We start from the raw sequence: 21,146 nt of genomic DNA, 5'->3' as shown, positions 1-21,146 counted from the left end.
TGTTTGTATGTTTTCCAACCTATTTCTTGACTTTTAACTTTTATCTCTGCCATTCCAAGCTTTAGGCTTCAGGGGTTTTGTGCAGATATCCTAACAGTAATAGGGAGCAATTGGCATTTATTTAGTAAAGGATGAAATGGTCAGAGCAGTGCTTTGTATGTTAACTGCAAGAGGAGCCAATCACAGACTCAAGAAATGTCTATGACTTAACTTGTTTGGTGGCTGTTTGAGTAGAGGAGTAGAGTAGAGGAGATCATCTATACCAGAGGGAAGTAAAGTGACTTAACCAGTGCTGTACAAGTAAATAAACAACAGTCTTCAGCAGTAGATCTTAACTTTAACTAGATTCTGGAGCCAGCGCTCTCTCTACCATCCTTTGAAAATCTGGGCTTACTTTTGTGACTTAACCTCTCTGGGCCTTAATTGACTCACTTGTAATATGAAGGATTTTGGATCTATACCTCAAAAGCCTCTTCCGTCTCTAAATATATGGTCCTGTAAACTGGCCAGACCCTAGCTGAAGCCCTGTGATCACTTTACAGATTAATGGCTAGGATAGTGAAGGGCGTCGAGTCCATACTATATGAGGATTTAGCTGTTGAAGGAAATGAAGTTATTTTTGTTTTTCTCTTCTGCCATCTTAGCTAGTCTAATAAGTATGAAATGGTATTTCCAAGTTTTTAATTTGAGTTTCTCTAAGCAATAAGCATTTTTATATGACTATAGTTGGCTTTAATTTCTTAATTTGAAAGTTGCCTGTTCATGTCCTTGACATTTATCTGTTGGGGAATGATTCATATTGTTATAAATTTGACTCAGTTATCTATATATTTGAGATATGAAGTCTTTATACCAAGAAATTGTCTGTAAATTTTGTTCCTATAATTGGTTCATAAATGCTGACTGAAGAGCAAAGTTGAATTACCATATATTGCAATTTTTTAAAAAAATCAGGTTTTGATTTTATTGTTTTTCTAATGACATGTTGTTTTGTTTTCCCACATAAAGATAATGTAACTGTTTGACATAATTTTTTTCTATTTCTTTAGTTTTATAATCAGTAGAGTAAAACTACCAGATGAATTTGTTAAGCTTCCATGAAATAAGAATAATTTTGTTTTTCTATGACTAGTTGATGTCTTCATAATTTAACACTTTTAATAAAGTGCTAAATCTATTTGTTAGCAATTTTGTTATTAGTAGATATGGCTAACTTGTATACTAAAAGAGGAAAAAGAGTTTTGCTACTATGTTTATATTTTAACATTAAATTTAGCACAGTGCTAGAAAATAATAAAGTTGATAGTGTAAAAAATAAGATTAGATTCTTCATTAAAGTCTTCCTTCCAGTAAATCAGCTAAATTCTGAACTAGTGCCTTGAATATTTCCCAAAGAATGGCTTACTAGTTTCTCTTGACATTGAAAATATTAAGTACAAAATGAAGCAATATTAAGTTTTACTTTTATCCAGTTTGGTAATATTACTGACTTCTACGGTGATTTATTTACAACTGGAAGTACCTCAGAAACCATCCTGTACAACCCCCTAGTTTTACAGTTGAAGAAACTTGAAGCTTGGGAAGAACATGCCTAAAGGCATACAAGTAGTTATTGTCAGAATTGGAATCTGAACGAAATGTTCTGCCTTTAGAGCTGCTATTCTTTTTTCTATATAAATTGCTTTGTATGTGACTTTTCTTTCTTTATGTTTCTTTTGTCTCTTTTCTTTCCTTCTTTCTTTTCTTCCCTCCCTTTGATTCTCTTTCCCTCCCTGTAGAGGGCCAGAACTCTGAAAAGGTGTACTTAAATCTAGGTCAGCATGGTGCTTATAGTTAAGTACCTATCCGATGTGAGATAATGGTTCTCTGTGGTGATGTAATGGTTGCCCTGTGCTCAGTGGAGTGCAATGATGTAATGGTACTAAAGTATTTAAGGGCTGGGAAAACAAAGATTATAATATTTACTCATTTTTTTTTAAATCAAGGAATGATCATTCCACATTTATTTTTATCAATCTGTACAATTTTTTCATTAGAAAAAGAGAGCTATCAAACATGAGCTAGCAGTTCCAAAGTCTTATCAAACTTTTATGACTTTTGTGGCTATATATTGTGCTTCTGAAAATACAGAGATTACCTCCAGTGTAGATTATAATGAGAAATGTTTTTTTCTTGTCATGTATCTAAGGTCTTTAGGTAACAACAGGACAATGAATGTTCACAACTCTAAAATCCTTGTGTATCAACACAACAGATGATAATGTTTAGATGAATCTTTTCATTTCTTATAAGAATTTCCTATATTTCAATAAAATTAAAAAACTCTGGGGTGAGAATAAAGCTAATTTTATAACACTACAGTAAATTGCAATCAATTAAGGTTTTGTAAAAGTAAAAGTAGTAGAATTTTAAAATATGACAAATTATAAGTCCTTCTGAAATTTAAGTATTTAATGCTAAGTAGAACTCTTTTAAGTTTGAAAAGTAACTTTCCTGATTAACTCTTGATATCAAAATGCCTTGGGGAAAAAGTTTGCTTAGATTACTATTTAAAGATTATTGATTGGGAAAAAAAAAAAGTGTGTGTGTGTGTGTGTGAGAGAGAGAGAGAGAGAGAGAGAGAGAGAGAGAGAGAGAGAGAGAGAAAAGAATTTACTCTTTGTACAAAATGAAGAAAATACTAGGATATGAAAAACAGTGTCAGATCAATAATATATTTAAAAATATGAGTTTTTAATTACTTTAAGTTCTATTTATGATGAATTTCAGATCTGCATGGTAATTACTGTGGAATGAAACAAAAAAACCCATACTCTATCATTGATTAATTTACCCCTTTAAAATAGGTAATTAATATTTATTTTCTTGATAATTTATGAAAATACTAAAAGAAAACAAGGGATCAAAGAAGACGGTAAGTTAATGAATCTTGATTAATGGCAAATGAGAAGCTGTGGCAATTATATGTTTCTTGTCATCCAAGTAGAAAGCAAATCCAGATATTCAGAACGTAAAGTGAAATTAAGCAGATAATCATGATTTTCTAAAATTTGCAACTAGGATAAATCATTTTAAAAGAAATATATTTTCAGTTTAAAAAATATACTTGAATGTCGATGGGCTATATTCATTATTATTAATGTGATTGACAATGAATATAAAGGAAAAAAACCCAATAACACTTAAATTTCAGAAGGACTTATAATTTGTAATATTTTAAAATCCTAATTTTACTTTTAAAAAACCTTAATTGATTGCAGTTTACTGTAGTGTTATAAAATTAGTTTTATTCTCACCCCAGAGTTTTTTAATCTTATTGAAAAATAGGAAATTCTTATAAGAAATGAAAAGACTCATCTAAACAGATTATCATCTGTTGTGTTGATACACAAGGATTTTAGAGTTGTGAACATTCATTGTCCTGTTGTTATCTAGAGACCTTAGATACATGAAAAGAAAAATACATTTCTCATTATAATCTACACTGAAGGTAATCTCTGTATTTTCAAAGGCACAATACATAGCCACAAAAATCATAACAGTTTGATAAGACCTTGAAAATGGTAGCTCATGTTTGATAGATCAATTTTTCTAATGTAAAAATTGTACAGATTGATAAAAATAAATGTGGAATGATCATTCCTTGATTTAAAAAAATATATGAGTAAATATTATAATCTTTGTTTTCCTCTCAAAAAAAGCAGTAGCATAATTCATATTGAGAAAAATTCCATTTAAAAAATATAAATTTTAATATGAAGTGCATTCCTTATTTTTTGTTTGGAGTGATAGAATTGTATTCTAGTTCAAATGGAGGCTGAAGCTTTAGTCTGTGTGTATTATTCCATGAAAAGACTTCAGTGATTCCAGCATAAACACAGAAACCACTGTCCTGGTTTCATCCAGAATATAACACTCTTGCAGTTAACTTGTTGGAGTATAAAACCTTTTTTCTTGTTTCTGAAAGGGAAATTTTATTCTATATTTATATCATGCAATGAAAGTATGTTTAGCTTTATTCTTTAAATTTCTGTCAAATGTCATAAAAGAAATGAAATTGCATTAAAATAGAAATGAAAATAAAATAAAATAACTTGAAAGTGATATTACATTTAATACTCAAAGTAAACATTGATTTAACCTAATTGGGTACCTTGCATCTACTTTTTGTTGATTGTCAATTCTTTAATTACTCGTTTCTTGCAGGGGATATCCGTCTAACACCAGAGGACTTTGCCAGAGCTCAGAAATACTGCAAGTATGCAGGCAGTGCTTTGCAATATGAAGATGTAAGCACTGCTGTGCAGAATCTACAGAAAGCCCTCAAGTTGCTGACTACAGGCAGAGAATGAAGCCTTTGTCCAAAACATTCATGTATTTTTGGCCTAAAGAACTAACACTCCATTACTCCATCTTCAGCCCACCAGGAGCACAATAATAAGAAAGGCTCCAGTTCCATTGAACACGACAATAAAACCTGTGTTTATGTATCTGGTTCCTGCTGTAGCTTTCATCAACAGCCTCAACCAGCTTTTATTTCCTACTTCATGGAACCAGTTGTGTTTGGGGCCAGTGGGCTGGTGTTAGCAAGATAATGAAAATGCACAAGGAACTGTTGAAAACAATGAAAACAGAAATTTCAATAAAATCTATTTATACTGGGAATAACTTTAGTAATTCAATTTACATATATTATTAAAGAAAAGAAAAATATCTACTGATTATGTGCAGCCATAATGTTCTTTTACTATATTAATCTGAATTTAAAGTTAACTTAAAGTATTCCAAAAAAAAAAAATTCTAGATCATATTTGAATTTGACCTCAAGAATTTTTTGGTAAAAATTGTTAGATAATCAGTGAAAGATCATTTTGAAAACTCAGTTTATGTTCATGTTAAATGCTACTAGATTAAAGAGAGGTAAATTTTTTTGACAGGAAATAGAGTAAAAAGGTAAGAAGGACTCAAGCACAATAAGTGCTCAGTGAATATTTGTCTAATTTAAATAATGCAGGTTTCAAAACTGCTTGGTTTTATATATTGACTTTTGGAACAAATAAGAATGACTTTCACATAGGCAATTTAATTTTATATTTTCCTCAGAATGAAAAGGCATTAATGCTAATGTCTCAGAATTTGGCCCTTTCAATTAAGATACTGAACTACTACTAGTGGAGCCTGTAGATTTTATAACTATGATTTTGGAATTTGGAACTGTTTAGTGTGTAAACTTTATTTTGGGGATTATGGTGTTATGTGTTATGCCTGCATCCATATTATGTAAGAAATAAAAAAAAAAAATTCTTTTAACTAGCATAACTTATTAAATGAGCCCAATGTTTGTTTTATATCACATATTGTAATAGGTATGTTTAAGAGAACATATTTTCAGTTGAGATTAACAGATATAAGGACAGCTAGATGGCACAGTGGCTAGAATACCAACCCTGGAATCAGGAGGACCTGAATTGAACTCCAGCCTTGCACACTTCAGACTTCCTAGCTGTGTGACCTTGGGCAAGTCACTTAACCCTAATTGCCTTGCCCCCCCCCCCCCCCGAAAAAAAGAGAGAGAGAGAATGAAGGTACAAACAATACAAAGTGACAAAACATGTTATATGATTGGTCAAATGAACAAATTTAGCAAGTATATATTTAATAAGTCTTAGTCCGCTCACAAGTTCTGCCAATTTGATACCATATCTGAATAATAGCCACAATTGTATTTTCATTAGTACATCTATTTTTTTTAATTGATGCTTATCTTTCTTTGGATAGCTATCTATAAACCAAGAGGGTTTGTCTATTTAGTATACATTTGTACCTCAGAATAAACTATTCCAAGGCATAGTAGAAAACTTATTGTTATTTTCACCCAGCATCCCCATTTCTATGTTGTAGAACAATTGGTTTTTTCAGAGCCTTAAAAATAAGATGTGTGCATGTCTACTTAAGACATACCTGAAATACCAAAAGAATTAAAAATGCCTATAGGTATTTGTACAGACAACCCATGCAACATGTTTATCAATACATATGTTAGATGTGGAAAATAGACAATAAAATAGGGCCTGAAACGAAATATGAGGAAAGAGTCTGACAATAGTGCCTTTAAGAAATTGCAGTTCCCTAATGAAACCACGTTTCTCCTTGAAATAGGGATCTATATTTTCAATACCATTATTGCATTGTTATGAATTATGGAACAGTCTCCAAATAATTGAAGTTAGAAAGCATTCAAAGGACACTACAGAGGCATATAACAACCATTAAGCTGTAACACATTACAAATGACTTAGACAGATCTCATCTGTGAGATCTGTAACCAGGAAAAAAAAAAATGAATTGATTATATAGAACAAGAGAAACCAATGGATAGCTCATTTGAACTAGTGGTATCCATGCAACATGTTCAGAATGAAAGGAAGACTCCAGCACATCAATGGACTCCTGTATATTTCTAGGAGTACATGGATGAGAGTCACACAGGAAAGGCAAACATGCATAGGTTACTATCTACATTATTAAAGGAAGTACATCAATCAAACATTTATTAAATAGTGTGAAGTACTCAGGATCCAAAGACAAAAGTAGCAGTCCTTATCCTCAAGGAGCTTACATTCTTTTGGAGGAAGCAATGGATAACTCTAAGTACATGTAACAAAAATGTGTGTATATGTATATATATATATATATATATATATATATATATATACACATACATACACACATGTAGGCCAAATTAGGGAAGCAATCAAAGGTTTTGTGAGGAAGTGGTTCCTGAACTAAACTTTTAAGAAAACTTGAAATTCTAAGTTGATATGAGCAAGGAATATATACCAGACTTGGTAGATGACCTATTCAGTCATAGAGATGAGAGATAAAGTATTACATATGAGGAATAGCAAGGACAACAAAGGAACTGCATAAAATAACCCTGAAAAGGTAAGATAGTGACAGGAAGAAGGCGGCTTCAAATGCTAAACAGAGCAGGTTATATCTTACACTAGAGCAATAAGAAGCCACCAGAGCAAATTAAGTGGAGAAGTGATATGACCAAACTTTCCTGTGCTTTAGGTATGACAGACTCTGAAACTAGAAGATGGATTGGCTAAATGAGAGACTAGAACTAAGGAGACAAATTAGGAAACCAGCCAGATAATGAGATCTTGAATTAATTTGAGAGCTATTTTTATCCGCTATGCAGAATATGGGAAAAGCTGGAGATGTATAAGACCATTGATTTTTGAATTGGAAAAGACCTTAGATGTTGTGTAGACCAACCTCACTCATTTAACACTTGCCCAGTCACACAGTAAGTTGCAGTGCTAGGATTTAAACTCAGATCCTCTTTGAAGATCCTCCACTACTATAGTGCCTCCTGAAGTTGTGAACATGAGTGGTGATGATGATACCTTGATATGGTAGCCAGACTTGACTCAGAATTACCCCCTCATATTTAGGTTTGATATTAGAATGAAATGAGTCCCTTTTATCTGAACAAAGAAATCAAAGGAAGAATAATCAATGAGAACATATATCTTCCCAGTGTTAGCCATACTAATTGTCATCCAAAAGCTTTAGAGAGCTAGAACTCCTTATGGTTTTTTTAATATTCTGATGAAGAGGAAGCCCCATTAGCCAGTCTTTTTAATCAAGTCACAAGGAGAGAATACTACCTTTTAATACCTACTAGTTTAGCCTACATAGATCTTGGGAAAACCTGGCCCAGCCTATACCATGGCAAGGCCCTAGCATCAAGTATGACAATATTTACACTTATGTATATGAAATAAACTCAAGGCAACTTACAGATTTTCAGAACACAATGTAAAAATGCTGCCAATCCCCTACATGCTGAGCATATTGATTAAATTAGTATCAAGGAATAAATGAAGATCTCCAGCATATTGGGCAGATCCCTGTAGGAAACTTATGGGAAGATAAGGATCAGAATGACACAGGATGCACAGACATGGATGGGTTATTAAGAAGGAATTTCCAAATTGATCACAAAAGTATTGGGACATTTGAGTAATGAACGATGGCACTTCGTCATGTAATTGTCTCACAGATTATAATGTACTTTCCTCCCAACCTTAAAAAAATAGCACAATCGTTTTATTACAATTGAGGATTAAACAATCCCAGAAATGATACTCTTTCTCTTGCCTAGCATAAACACCTAGAAGAGTGTTTTGCTATTCAGTTCACCTTAAACCAATCGCATTTTAACTTTTCACTAGGCTTCATTTAATCTAATATGCTAAATGTTCCCTGTACAATAACCCTCTGAATCAGCCCAACCACTCTCCTGCTTTATGTAGGGCAAGAAAACTTAGAGGGCAGTTTCAACCATTATTCAAAACTGAATTTAATCTATTATTATTATTTGTGTATAAAGAGTTTATATTCATCTAATGCCTAACATAGTATTCTGAACACAATAAGCCCTTAATGCTTGATAATTACATGTTATATAATAGGAATACCCTTCAGGTATGGGTTGGAGCAATTCTCAAATTCTGTGATTTTGTGAAGTGAACACCCAATGGTCTGTGCCATCTGTATCTTTAGTACACTATAGTAATTTATACTGATGACATTGATTTATCAAATAAAAGTTAATTATGTTTGTAGGCTCTACTTAATTATAGGAAGTTATGTGAAGATTTTAGATAACTTCTACCCAAAAAGGTTAAAATAAAAGTGCACATGCTTTAATTGCCCAGAAACTTTTATTCCATGGTTATGGTTGGTAATTGAGTTCTTAAACATTGGGGAACTGAGGCTTTTTCTAACCTGTACAAAGACTATAATACCCACATAGGTGCGTAATAAATACTGCTTGCTTGGCTTACTAACTAGAATATATGGCTATTTATTGAAGTTCATAGGGTGGGCAATAAACATCTGTGTCTTAATATATAAGAACTGCCATTGTCTTTCTAAGAAAGTAATTCTTGTGTTTCTGATCAGTCTCTATCCCTATAAGGAAATGACACAATATAAGGGTTTCATTCACCCCATAGAAGAGGAATGTCTTGCCTCAGTCCCACAGTAGAAGTGTTCAACATGTATTTGAATGGGCACCCTATAGATAAACACACACACACACACACACACACACACACACATACACACAACAATGTATATGTATATATATATAGTATATATCTATACATGGAATGTATGGGTGTTATCTGTAATTAAGAGAGATTATAGAAGGACAGTGAGTTCCCCAGATTTGAACAGGAAGAGCTGGATTCCTTTTTCAAAAATACAAAGTTCCTTTACCAATTACCCATGAAAGTTAAGACCTGTCTTTTCAATACCAATATCCTATGGGTCTTGCTAGATGACAGGAAGACATAGAATATAGCTGCTACTAAATAAAAATAAATACATCACAGAGGGCAAAGATGGATATGAGCTGCAATGTAAAACTATTGAGAAATTTTAAAGAACAAGAATAAAAAAACATCATCAAGGAATAATTTAATAGAACAGAGAAGAAAGGCTAATTATGGGAATAAGGATTAGAAATGGCAGGAGGACACCCAGATGCCTCACTAATATCCTTACAGGGTCAGATGAAAGCAAGGAAGGCCTCCAGCCATTGAGTCAACCTCTCAGTGGATAGAAGGAAAAAGATAAGAATTTCCAAGCAGTAGTAAGCATCGATAGATAGGCTGCCCTCTGCATTGTTGGAGGGAACTCAAGTCAATGAGCCCACAGATCCACTCAGATGTTTTGAATATCACCTTTCTCTCACAAAACCTTCAATTTTTGTAAACATAACCTCAGAATTCCCCAAGCTAACACCATTAGAAAGCAGTGCAGAGAGGGAGTGCAGTAGTAGTTTCTTAGAACAAAATGAATGGTTAAATTAATTTCTAATAATGTGTTTGGAAAGGTGTGACAAAAACCTCCCCTCCTACATAAAATGGGAAAGTTACAATTTAGAAATTGCCCATGTGAACCCAGAGCTTTCTAACTAGAGGCATTGTATTCTGTTCATTTCACCACCAGTTGCCTCTAACATGTTTTGTGTTGTATTCTGTTTCCCAAAACAACTAAGATCGGGACTGAAAAAATGTGGAGTACAAGATCAGAGGCAGGCTATGTAATCAAATAGTCCCTTCACTACAGACAGAAGACCTGGATTTCTGCCACCAGATGGTAAATGATTCAGGGTAATAATACACCTAAATCCTATTTCCTTAACTATAAAAAGGAAAAGATTAACTAATCACAACTGGACCCTGAGGTGGCATTAATTACATATTTAACTAGGACAATTTGGTATTGTTTCCTTTAGTATTTTATGACTAGATAGTTTGTGATGTTTCTTCAAATTTTCCACCTCTCCACATTTAGGGAAAATAAAATACTTAATTTGAAGATTATAAGTTTTTAATCTTTATGAATATAATCATATCATTGTTCTACTACAAGTGGACCTCAGTTTTATCAGACAGCATATAAAATTTTAACTTCCAGTCATAAACCAGTTAACCTTACAAATATTTCTGCTTGAAATAATCAGTAACAAAATAACACTGACAAGAAGTTCATCAATTTAAATCTGAACTTCCTTTGCAGCATAATTTGTTAAAAGAAATTTTGTTGAAACAATATATCTCCTTCTGTAAAGGAATATTTAATACTGTTGTCAATTTGAACATTTTATATTCTATCAGTATGATCTATGAGAAGAAACATCAACTTCACAAAGATTGTTATAATCAGAGTTCCTTCTACATACATACACCTTGTGGATTGCTAATAAAAGTGAGCAGTCAGACACTTCACGCTAAGCTTTCACAGTTTAATCTTGTCATTCATCCTATTTAATGAACAAATATCCTCAAACATTTTTGATCAATAAGTAAATTAAGTAAATTCCTTCAAACAAATAGGAGATCAAGAACTAGCAAGCAAACAAGTCAGAAATCTGTTTTCTTGGTAATGTGATTGTTAGTGGGGAGAAATCATGCAGAAATCAAAGCATGATGTTTTCATTGTCATTTAAAATCAGACCTTTATATTTTACCTGAAGAATTCTCATATTTTTTTTTCTTGTCATGTTTATTCAGCTTAACTCCAGAAGAGGAAGTTGAATAAATGAGCATCCTTTTCCTTATATTTCTTGTGAGTCCATCGTACATTGGCACAGTCCTTTCCCTGTTTTGGAGTTTAGGAATTTGAAGTTCACTGGTGGGGTTCACTAGAGTTCACTGATAAAGTACTAGACAAGTCATAAGAACTGAGCAGATCCAAGTCAGCACAAACTGGCTATTTAACCATGAGCAAGTGATCATATCTCTTTAGAATTTCTATAAAATCAAGGTGTTGCAAAAATTTAATCAAAGAAACATTTTTAAGCATCTATTATATGCCAAGTAATGTTCTAGGTTCTGGAACACAAAATCAAAACCCTGATATGATCTTTAAAGTTTTTTTCTGGCTCTTATATAACGCCTTCCCTTCTGGGAGACTGTATTGTCTTCAGGGACATCTGTAGAATATTCTACTTATATGCATCTTCCATGATTCCTAAGACAGACAAAGTGCTCAATAAATGCAGACTTATTGATTGTTGCTAATCATCTTACTCATGGATCCAAAATCTGAAATGTGATTTGTCAGCTTTAAGACATTGTCTTTGTTCCAAATATTTCATAAACACATGGCCTGGTCTGCTATATTTTATGCTAAGTCTATTTTTAATTTGGGGCAGCTAAGTGGATAAAAAGCTAGGCTTGGAGTCAGAAAGGCTCAACTTCGTGAGTTGAAATCTATCTCCTTTTACTTACCAGCCGTGCAACACTGGGCAGGTCACTTAGCCAGTTTATCTTGGTTTTTTTCAACTGTAAAATAAGGTAGAAAAGGAAATGGCAAACCACTCTAGCATCTTTACCAAGAAAACTCCAAATGGGGTCAAACAACAACCACTATTGGACTATCTTTTGAATTGTCTTTCACACTGTGTACTGTGTATGCAATGCAAAAGGACAATGGGGGAGGGCATCATACTGAATCTGTAATAAATAATGATGTCAGATATCAAAATCCTGCTATATAACTTTATAACCTGACAAAACTCAATCTTAATCTCCAAACATTAGATTTTAATAATTATCTACATGTATTAATTTATATCAATTAATATAAAATTAAATAAATATATATGTATTATAAATATATTTATATATTGAATAAATACATAATAATATATTCTGTATTAATAAATAAATATATAAACATAGCCTTCTATCTATATACTCTCCAGCTTTATGAATATACATAACCAAAAATATTTATCAATTCTGTCTTTTTAGTAGTACTACTTGGAAAGATCCCCTGGTACTCCATCTTCCCTTAAAATTTGCAATGGTATCCAGAAAGAGAACTAAAATTGAAAGCAGGAGAGATCTGGATTCTAATATTTGATCTGGCACCTATCAGTTGTATAACTATATGTAAAGCAATCATTTGATCAATCAATAAATATTTCTTAATTGCCTACCTCACAGGCTGGAGCTACAAAAAGAAACAAGAGACAGTCCTTATTTTCAAGGTGTTCACAATCCAATAGAAAAGACAACATTCAAACAAATATATACAAACAAGTTACATACAGGATAAATAGGAAATAATACTGGGAAGGCACTAGAACTGAGAGAAGTTAGGAAAGGATTCCTGTAAAAGATGCAATTTTAGTTAGGACTTAAAGGGAGTCAGGATGTCAGGAGGCAGAGCTGAGAAGGGTGAGCATTCCAGGCCTGGGGAGCAGCCAGAGAAAATGTTCAGAGCAGAGAGAGGAAGTATCTTGTCCCTGAAACAGCCTTCCTCTCAATTTGCTCTCAAGGCTGTGTGTGTCTCTTTTAAAACATTCCTGTATTACTCTGTTTTGTTTTGTTTTGTTTTTTTGCTCAAATACCTTACTAATCTAAATAATTTTCAGGAATACAAGGAAGTTTGAGTTGTTTTTGCTTTCCTTGTATCTCCATTTTTGACACAATGCCGTCACTGACTGACTGAATGCTTGTCCCTCTGAACTACAAATCCCAGAATACTAGTCTGTTCCAAAACTCCTTTTATACTCATTATAGTGTCTGTAATGTCCTGCAGTGTTAGCCATGTTTCTAATCCACACCAAATTTTCTAAAATCATAATTCTCACTATACAGGTTAAACAAGATATTATTAGTGAAAGGTAACAGAATGTACTGAAAGTATATTAGTCATAGAATCAGGAGAGACCTGAATTTCAGTCTTGATTCTAGCATTACTAGCTATAGGATACCATTTACCATCTAGGCCTGTTACTTCATGTGTAGTACTGACTCATAGAGTTGTTCTAAATACTATATCAATATTAGCTTTTATTTTTTGCACAAGGTCACATAAGTGCGATATCCTTAAAGAACTAAAATTTGAACCTAAGACTTGTGTGTACAGATTGATCTATTTACAGTATCATATTGCTTCTTAGGAGCAGTTAGATGGTACAGTGTATCAATAATGTGCCAGATTTGAAGTTAGGAAAATTCATCTTGCTGAGTTCTAATCTGACTTCAAATACTTACTAGCAGTGTGATCCTGGGTAAGTCACTTAACCCTGTTTTTCTTAGTTTTGTCATCTGTAAAATGAGCTGGAGAAGGTAATAGCAAACTATTCCTAATTTTTTGTCAAGAAAGGGTCACAAAGACTGAAAAACAGCTGAACAACAACAAGGGTTGCTTCCTCTGTGTATAGATTGCTTAGTATTTGCGAGGTATTGAACTAAGTGCTTCAGGGGCATTATTTCAGTGGCCTCCCCACTTCCAGCTTACAATTTAGTTGAGAAGACATTTTATTCCTGATGAGGTCAAAATAGCAATTCCTAGTTTGAAATACTGGTGACAAATTTACTTTCTCTCGGCCAAAAGGTAAATTTATTTAGAAGAAGAGGTTACAGACAAAATGAAGAGACAATATAGGCACCAAGAGCTGTAAATATAAAATAGATTTGGGAGAGTAATAGGGTTACCAAGAAAAGGAGTTTGGAAGAAGTCATTAAAGGAAAATGCCATGAAGTGGAACTAAGTGCCTAGGAAAAGTTTTTTTTAGCATTTTCTGAGAAAGGGAGAGAAATAAGCTGATTTTAGGATTCACATCATTTACCACATGAACGATAACAAATAGAAATCAATATATACTAATGGACAAATAATTGAAAAGATAAATAAATTAAACTGGAAATTCAGAGGAGAGAGCACTTGGTATGTGAGAGAGAGAGAGAGAAAGAGAGAGAGAGAGAGAGAGAGAGAGAGAGAGAGAGAGAGAGAGAGAGAGAGAGCAGTATAGAAATGGGGACTTCACAGAAAACAAGAGGCAACCTGGTGGAGGTACCAAGATTCTCAAAGAGAAGAACTGTGTCACAATTGCAAACTCAAAACTTCTTAGGTGTGCAATCTTTGGCAAGTCATTTAATCCTTGGAAGTCTGTTTCCTTACTTAAGAGCCACAGCCCAGCTAAGTGCTAGGAATACAAATACAAACAAAAAGACCCTCCCTGCCCTCTAAGAACTTACACTAATAGGAAAAAACAACAAACAAAAGGAAGCTGAAAAGGGTGTGGAGAGAAGTCCTGGTGAGAAAAGAAGCCAAGCCTAGGCTAAGTACTCTCTTTAAATAGAGGTTTTGGCAAAGAGCCATTCCATAAAGTGGGGCCACCATTGGGATACTTGGTGATTCCTAAAGTGTGATATAAATGTGAGTTTTTATTAAAGTAACACTTGAGCTAGCCTTAGGAACAAAATGATATTTAATATGGAGTGATTTTTTTTCTTCCTTTTTTTGTTTAATTGAAATTTCTATTTACCTTCTCTCTGTTTTCTTTTAGGCCTTTCCGTGCTTACAAGGTCCAAAAAAATGTCATTTCCCAATTGTTTTCATTCCTGAAATACATCATGGTCTCCAGAAATTCATCATTCTTCAAGATGATATCAGCTCTGGAGCTCAAAACCCCTGTTCCCTGCCTTCCCAACCCCACTGGACTAGGTGGATACGAAAGAGCCTCTATTTAAGAAGAATGCTCAGGGCACCCTTCTCATTCTGCCTGCATTCCCCTGGATTTCATCATGCCTCTTTTATCATTACCCTTCTTCCATCAGCTTCTTTGGGAAGAATGATTTTTCCCATTAGATTCTGAGCTCCTGTCTTGCCTTTCTTTGCGTTCTCTACACTTAGCCTGGGTAGCATTTAATAAACATTTATTTATTAATAAAGTAAAATATCTTTCTCCTATCTTTGACACCCCAGGACACAATGTTCATAGCATGTCAGGGTTACAATAAATCTTAGAAATGATGGAATCCAACTCTCTCATTTAATATATTGGAGTTCAGAGAAAGTCACACAAGCAGTAAGTGAAAAGTCCATATGCAAACTCCAAATCCAGCATCCAACTGTGGATTATCCTTTTAGTCTGACTCTGTAAATACATTTGGGGTTTTCTTGGCAAAGATACAGGAATGATTTTCCATTTCTTTCTCTAGTTCATTTTACAGATGAGAAAACTGAGGCAAACAGGGTTAAGTTACTGACTCAAGGTCACACAAGTAGTAAGTGTTTGAAGTCACATTTTAATTTAGGTCTTCTTGACTCCAGGCTCAGTGCTTTTTCCAACATACCACCTAATTGCACAGTGAAAAATACAGCATCTGATCATCCTCATTTAGCAAGAGAGTCATCAAACTTAGCGAATATAGAGCACAGCCCTTTATGGAAAATGGTTTCTCTTCATCCTAATTCCAAATGTTCCAGGAGATTTCCCAGTAAAGCAACCACAAGTATATTTCTGAATACAAATGACAGTTCTTTTCTCTCTTTCTTTTTTCCTTTTCTTTTTCAGTCATTCTTATTTTTATTGGCTTAAGCTATTTCCCAATTTGGATTACACTCACACATGAAGTCCCACTCATGTGAATATTAGAGCCAAGGCAAGAGTGATTTTAATCCTTGTAATCAGAGTTATTATTTCATAATTATCTAACAGAATCAGGCAGTTTCCAAATGTTATTTCAGGGCCATATGCAAGGATTCCTTTGAGAAAAGTTAGGCAGGTGTGCCCCAAAAAGGATATTAGTGCCAAATGGGTGAGCTGTTCTCCATTCTGGGTGTTGGAGTGACCCAGTAGTAAGGTCACACATAAGCATATTATAGTTCCCAGTATCCATTCAGAATCCCAAAACTAATTAGATCTATGATCATAATTCAGTCATTTAATTTGTCTCAATTTTCTTAACTGTTAAATGGAAATAGCATCACATTTATTAGGTGTCTGGTATATGTATATATTTTTAAAATGAGATTTGAAAGCTGAGAAAACTCATTTCATGAAACTATTTCTTCTTACTGTATTATGGGTTTTTTTGGCCCATTATATGGTGAGTTATTGAGAAAACAAATTCATCTTGTCTTAAAATCCCAAAGGAGAAGGAAGTGGGAGAAGATATTTCTGTTTTCATGAACAGTCAGAAGTGTGAAGTAAGCAATCTTGATTAGATCGTCATGGACTGTGAGAAAAGTTGGCATATGCTCCCCTTAGCATGCTGCTTAGTAAGACATCCACCTGATTTCTTTTCCACACCAGAGGCCTGTCAAATGTGTGCAGCTGACTACACAAAGATGAAAGCCTAAACCTGAATCAAAAGCTATAAAATTATAAACAACTAGCCAATTTGCATTTGGAAAACAAGTACATTAAACTATGCAATTGTTTTTCACAGGACCAGTCCCACTGACTAATGAAATACAGACATGTTAGTTTTACCAGGCCCTAGAATATACAGTGTATAATAAAGTATGATATCTGGACCAGAGACAAAAGACAATGCCAGAGCTCATGTGTTGCCAGCTTTCCACTGTGTAGAGTCTAATTTAGTAGATAAATCTGCTTTCCACATTTTCTTAATCACAACATGTTTAAAAAGATAGCCAGATCTATATTTCATATGTTTTAAAGTCTCACAGTCATTCATGTCCTCCTCTACACAAAATAAAGTTGAACAAAACCTTTGACTCATTTTGAAAATTTTTCGTTTGAATGTTAAATGTTTCCAGAATCATTTTAGAGTCAACCATCTAATACAACACTACCTGAAAAATAATACACTCCACAGTATACCCAACAAATGGATATCCCAATCTCTGCCTAAAGACTTCCTATGAGAGGAAACCCACTGCCTCTGGTAAAAAAAGACTATTTCACTTGAGAATAGCTCTAACGATTTACAAGTTTTTACTCACAGAAAAATTAAATGTGACTTCCCAGCTTCCAACTGCTCCTAATTTAGCCTTCTGAGTTCAGACAAAATATTTTTAAACCATCTTCCATGTGACAAACCTGCAAATCCTTGAAGATATCTACTAGGTGCTCTTCTCTTCTTCAACAGTATCTTCAATTTAACCTGTCCCCAAAGGCCATCCAATCACCCAGCCTTATGGTATTATCCAAAGGGCTTGAATTTCCCCATAAGAGAAACATATTTGTGCTTGTTAGAAAAATATCCTCTTTCCCAAAAGATTTACACAATCTAAAAATGATTTCCTCTTGAGTAGAAGAGGCTGGCAAAACTCAGGAAATCCTTTCCCCTTGCTAGAAAGACAAGATTTTGGAAATCTTATCTGTGAGGATGAACAAAATGCAGTCTTAATGCCGGTGCTACTAAGTAGTTCTTTTTTAGGTTTAGAAATTCCTTTATCTTGCCAAATGATTTCCTCTATCCTGGGGAGTTATTTTAATATATGTTTCTTTTACATTAGAGATTTGGAATATATATTCATTTTGTCATTGACAAATTCTAATTGCTGTTTTTGAAAACTGTTCATTCTTTTGACCACTTATCTGTGGAATAATAGCTTTTGCTATTAATTCATTTTTAAATGGTAAATATTTGTTGTAGCAAAAATAAAGTTAGGTATCAAAATTATTTTGGAAAGAATCATTCTGTAAAAGAATGGCTGTGTCTTTCTATCATTGGAACTTCTAATGAAATCAAGATAGAGATACACATTGTAAAAAAAAATTAGTCAATAAATTTGTTTGATTTGTTTTCATTAGATTTAGCCACTAGTTCTAGTACACTACAGAAATAGCCTCCGCAAAACACAAATATGTTGACCTTCTTAATGAACTGACCTTGACTTCAAAACTACATATAACATAAAGGTTGTCTTGCTTTAGACAAAAATACATTCCTAAATAGTTTTGTGAAATTGCAAATCTTCAAACCAATTATGCATTTTCATTCATTTATAAGTTCAGCAATGCACTCTATGAAACTATGAAACTTGTCTCAGCATCTTGTTATTTCTTCCACATGAGAAGAATATACTTTACCTGACTAAAATGTCAAGATTTTTAAAAAATAAACAATTGTCCTCCTCCATGGATCAGCAAAATTCTTTCCTCTAGGCAAATCACTTAACCTCTCAGAATCCCAGGCAACCGTGTATTATTATAAATTAGGGAATAGTTCTTGTCACTACACTGGCATAGCCCTCAGTTTAGACTATTGTAATAATCTGCATTTGACTTGTTAGCCACAAGTCTCTCCTCATTCTAGCCTATCCTTCACTCAGCTGTCAAAGTGATCTTTTTTAAAGCACAGGTTTGATCATGTTGTCCCCTACTTAATAAATCACTAAGGTTCTTATCATTTTCCTTGTTTGGCTTTCAAAGTCCTTCATAATCTGTTCCCCTCTAACCAAACCCACTTATCCATACCCACACACCTTTATAGTCTTATTAAACCTTATTCTCCTCTTATACTCTGCAATTCATTGACACATTATGTTTCCTCTGGTAAGACTGTCTCCTAGATCTGGGCATTTTCATTAGCTATCCACTACACCTGAAATAATGTCCCTCCTCATCTCCAATTCCGAATTTCCCTGGCTTTCTCCAAGTTCTAGATAAAATTCTATTTAAAGGAATCCTTTGTAATCTTTAATTCTAGGACCTTCTCTCTGTTGGTTATTTTCAGTTTATTCTGACAATGACTTGTTTGTATATAATTGTTTATATATTGTCTCCCCCATTAAACTGATTTCCTTAAGAACAGAACATTATCTTCTGGCTTTCTTTGTACAGTACCTGACACATAGTGGGCACAAGATCCTAATTGATAGGGAGAATCAGATACCAGAGAGCTTCTTATGCTGATTAGATCTTGGGTCCTAAAACAAGATAAGTCACTGGTGCAGAACTTGGGTCAAACAACTTGCTTTTTAATTGATAAAACTGATTCAAATGTTAAGTAATTAATCAAATATTAATTAGTGGTAGAGCTAGAACTTCAACAGAATGGTAAAATTTCACTGATCCTTTCACTGTTTCAAAAAGCATTTTCCTTAACTCAAGTTTCAAGCAACTTCACCTCATTCTATTTCAACTGAAGTTGGCAGGCTATTTTTGTGCAGGCAGGAAGCTAATGAGCATGGTTTTTAAAAATTTTTAAATATAATAAAACTTTATTTTAAAATGCAAAAACCATCCTTAGTTCGCAGAGTTAAATAAAAGCTGGCGCTAGAATGATTTACACACACACACACACACACACACACACACACTCCTTTATAATAATTTAATTTCATGGTTTTTTTTTTATCATGAACAGATCAAAATAAACCTTATACAGTAACATATGAATACATAAAAGATCAATGTTGTTGTTTTTACAAGCAAGGCAAACTTTTTTTTTCTTTCATATTTTTTCTGAACTTCATAAACATCAAACAAAATCATCATTTCCATATACAAGTAAAACAGAAAAAGAAGTTTGTACATAAAACTGTCAGTTTCAATTATGTAAAGCTTACTTTTTCTTTTAAATATTAACAAATTCAATATGTGACTTTCAAAGTTGTCTTTTGGGGGGGTCTTCCTCCAGTATTCTTCTGTGTATTATTTATTTATTTTTACTAATGTATTTTTTTTTAATGCTAGCTATTTTTTCTTTTCTATTTCTCAATTATTCACAAAAATTTTTGCATTGATTTTTGAAAATTTAAATTTTCAAATGTACTCTTCTCTTTATCCAGTCTTAAGAAGGCATGCAATTAGACATAAATTATACATGTGAAGCCATGCAAAACATTTTTCCATTTTGCTATATTCAAAAGAAAACAGAAAAAAACAAGAAAAATAAAGAAAAATTTAAAACTATGCTTTGATTTTCATTCAGACTCTTTCCACTGAAAGTGGATCACATATTTCATCATAAATCCTTCAGAATTTTCTTGGATCACTGTATTGCTCAAAATAGCTAAGTCATTCACAATTGGTCATCTTGCAGTATTGTTAATATTGAATGTTCTGCTGGTTCTGCCCACTTTACTTTGTATTAGTTTTTATAAATATCAGTTTTTTTCTGAACCCATACAACTTGTCATTTCTTATAGTGCAAAACTATTTCATCATTCTTCTATATCACAATTTGTTTAATCATTCCCCACTTAATGTAAGGAAAATTCTAAATGTAATAATTTTCTCCAGTGGTCACACCCCAATTCTACCTTGGTCAATAATTCCTTGGGAGGGAGAGTTTTGCTCATGGTCACACAACTATTACATGTCAGAAGTATTGGGATTCTTCTAACCCCAAGGGCAATATTCCATTCATTATGGCATACTGCTCATCAATAAAAATAATTTCTTGCATTTACATATAGCATTTTAGTGCTTTATCACACATGTTTTTTCAACCAAATAATTCTTATTATTATTTTAAATGGACATCTTATGAAATAAGATTTCCATATACTGTTTAAATATCATTCCAAGCAATTTGTATTATCTTTCTGTGGTTATTATCTGAGGGAAATAGGAAACAGAAGCATATTAAATGTGAGTTGAATGATTCACAAAGATGTAGAAGCTATTATAGTTTGTGTCTTTATAAGCTTCTTCCTTGCTTTTATCTTAAAAGCAGATTCATAGGTTGTGAGTAAATGACACAGGATACTTTATTTAAATAACCCTCTAAAATTTGAAAGCTCATAGGTATTTGTTGTAAGATTCATAACTATTTCAATCAAAATATATACTTGAGATTTTAATTCCAGGATTTTATTTTATTTTTCCTTAATGA

General features: G+C 33.2%; 1 protein-coding gene across 1 annotated transcript in view; it reads left to right on the top strand.

Moving 5' to 3' along the window:
* The window catches only part of VTA1 (vesicle trafficking 1), an 82,680-nt gene extending 74,692 nt beyond the window's left edge, over positions 1 to 7,988 (top strand). Inside the window, exon 8 of the mRNA XM_031964191.1 lies at positions 4,207 to 7,988. Within this exon, the coding sequence (XP_031820051.1) occupies positions 4,207 to 4,352 (146 nt within the window). The 3' untranslated portion in view covers positions 4,353 to 7,988. The remainder of the gene's footprint in view (positions 1 to 4,206) is intronic.
* The last annotated feature ends 13,158 nt before the right edge of the window (positions 7,989 to 21,146 follow it).

Source organism: Sarcophilus harrisii, chromosome 4 (genome assembly GCF_902635505.1).
Source record: "Sarcophilus harrisii chromosome 4, mSarHar1.11, whole genome shotgun sequence".
NCBI classification, from domain to species: Eukaryota; Metazoa; Chordata; class Mammalia; order Dasyuromorphia; family Dasyuridae; genus Sarcophilus; species Sarcophilus harrisii.
The sequence above is the reverse complement of the archived record's forward strand: the minus strand, read 5'-3'. Positions and strand labels throughout refer to the sequence as shown.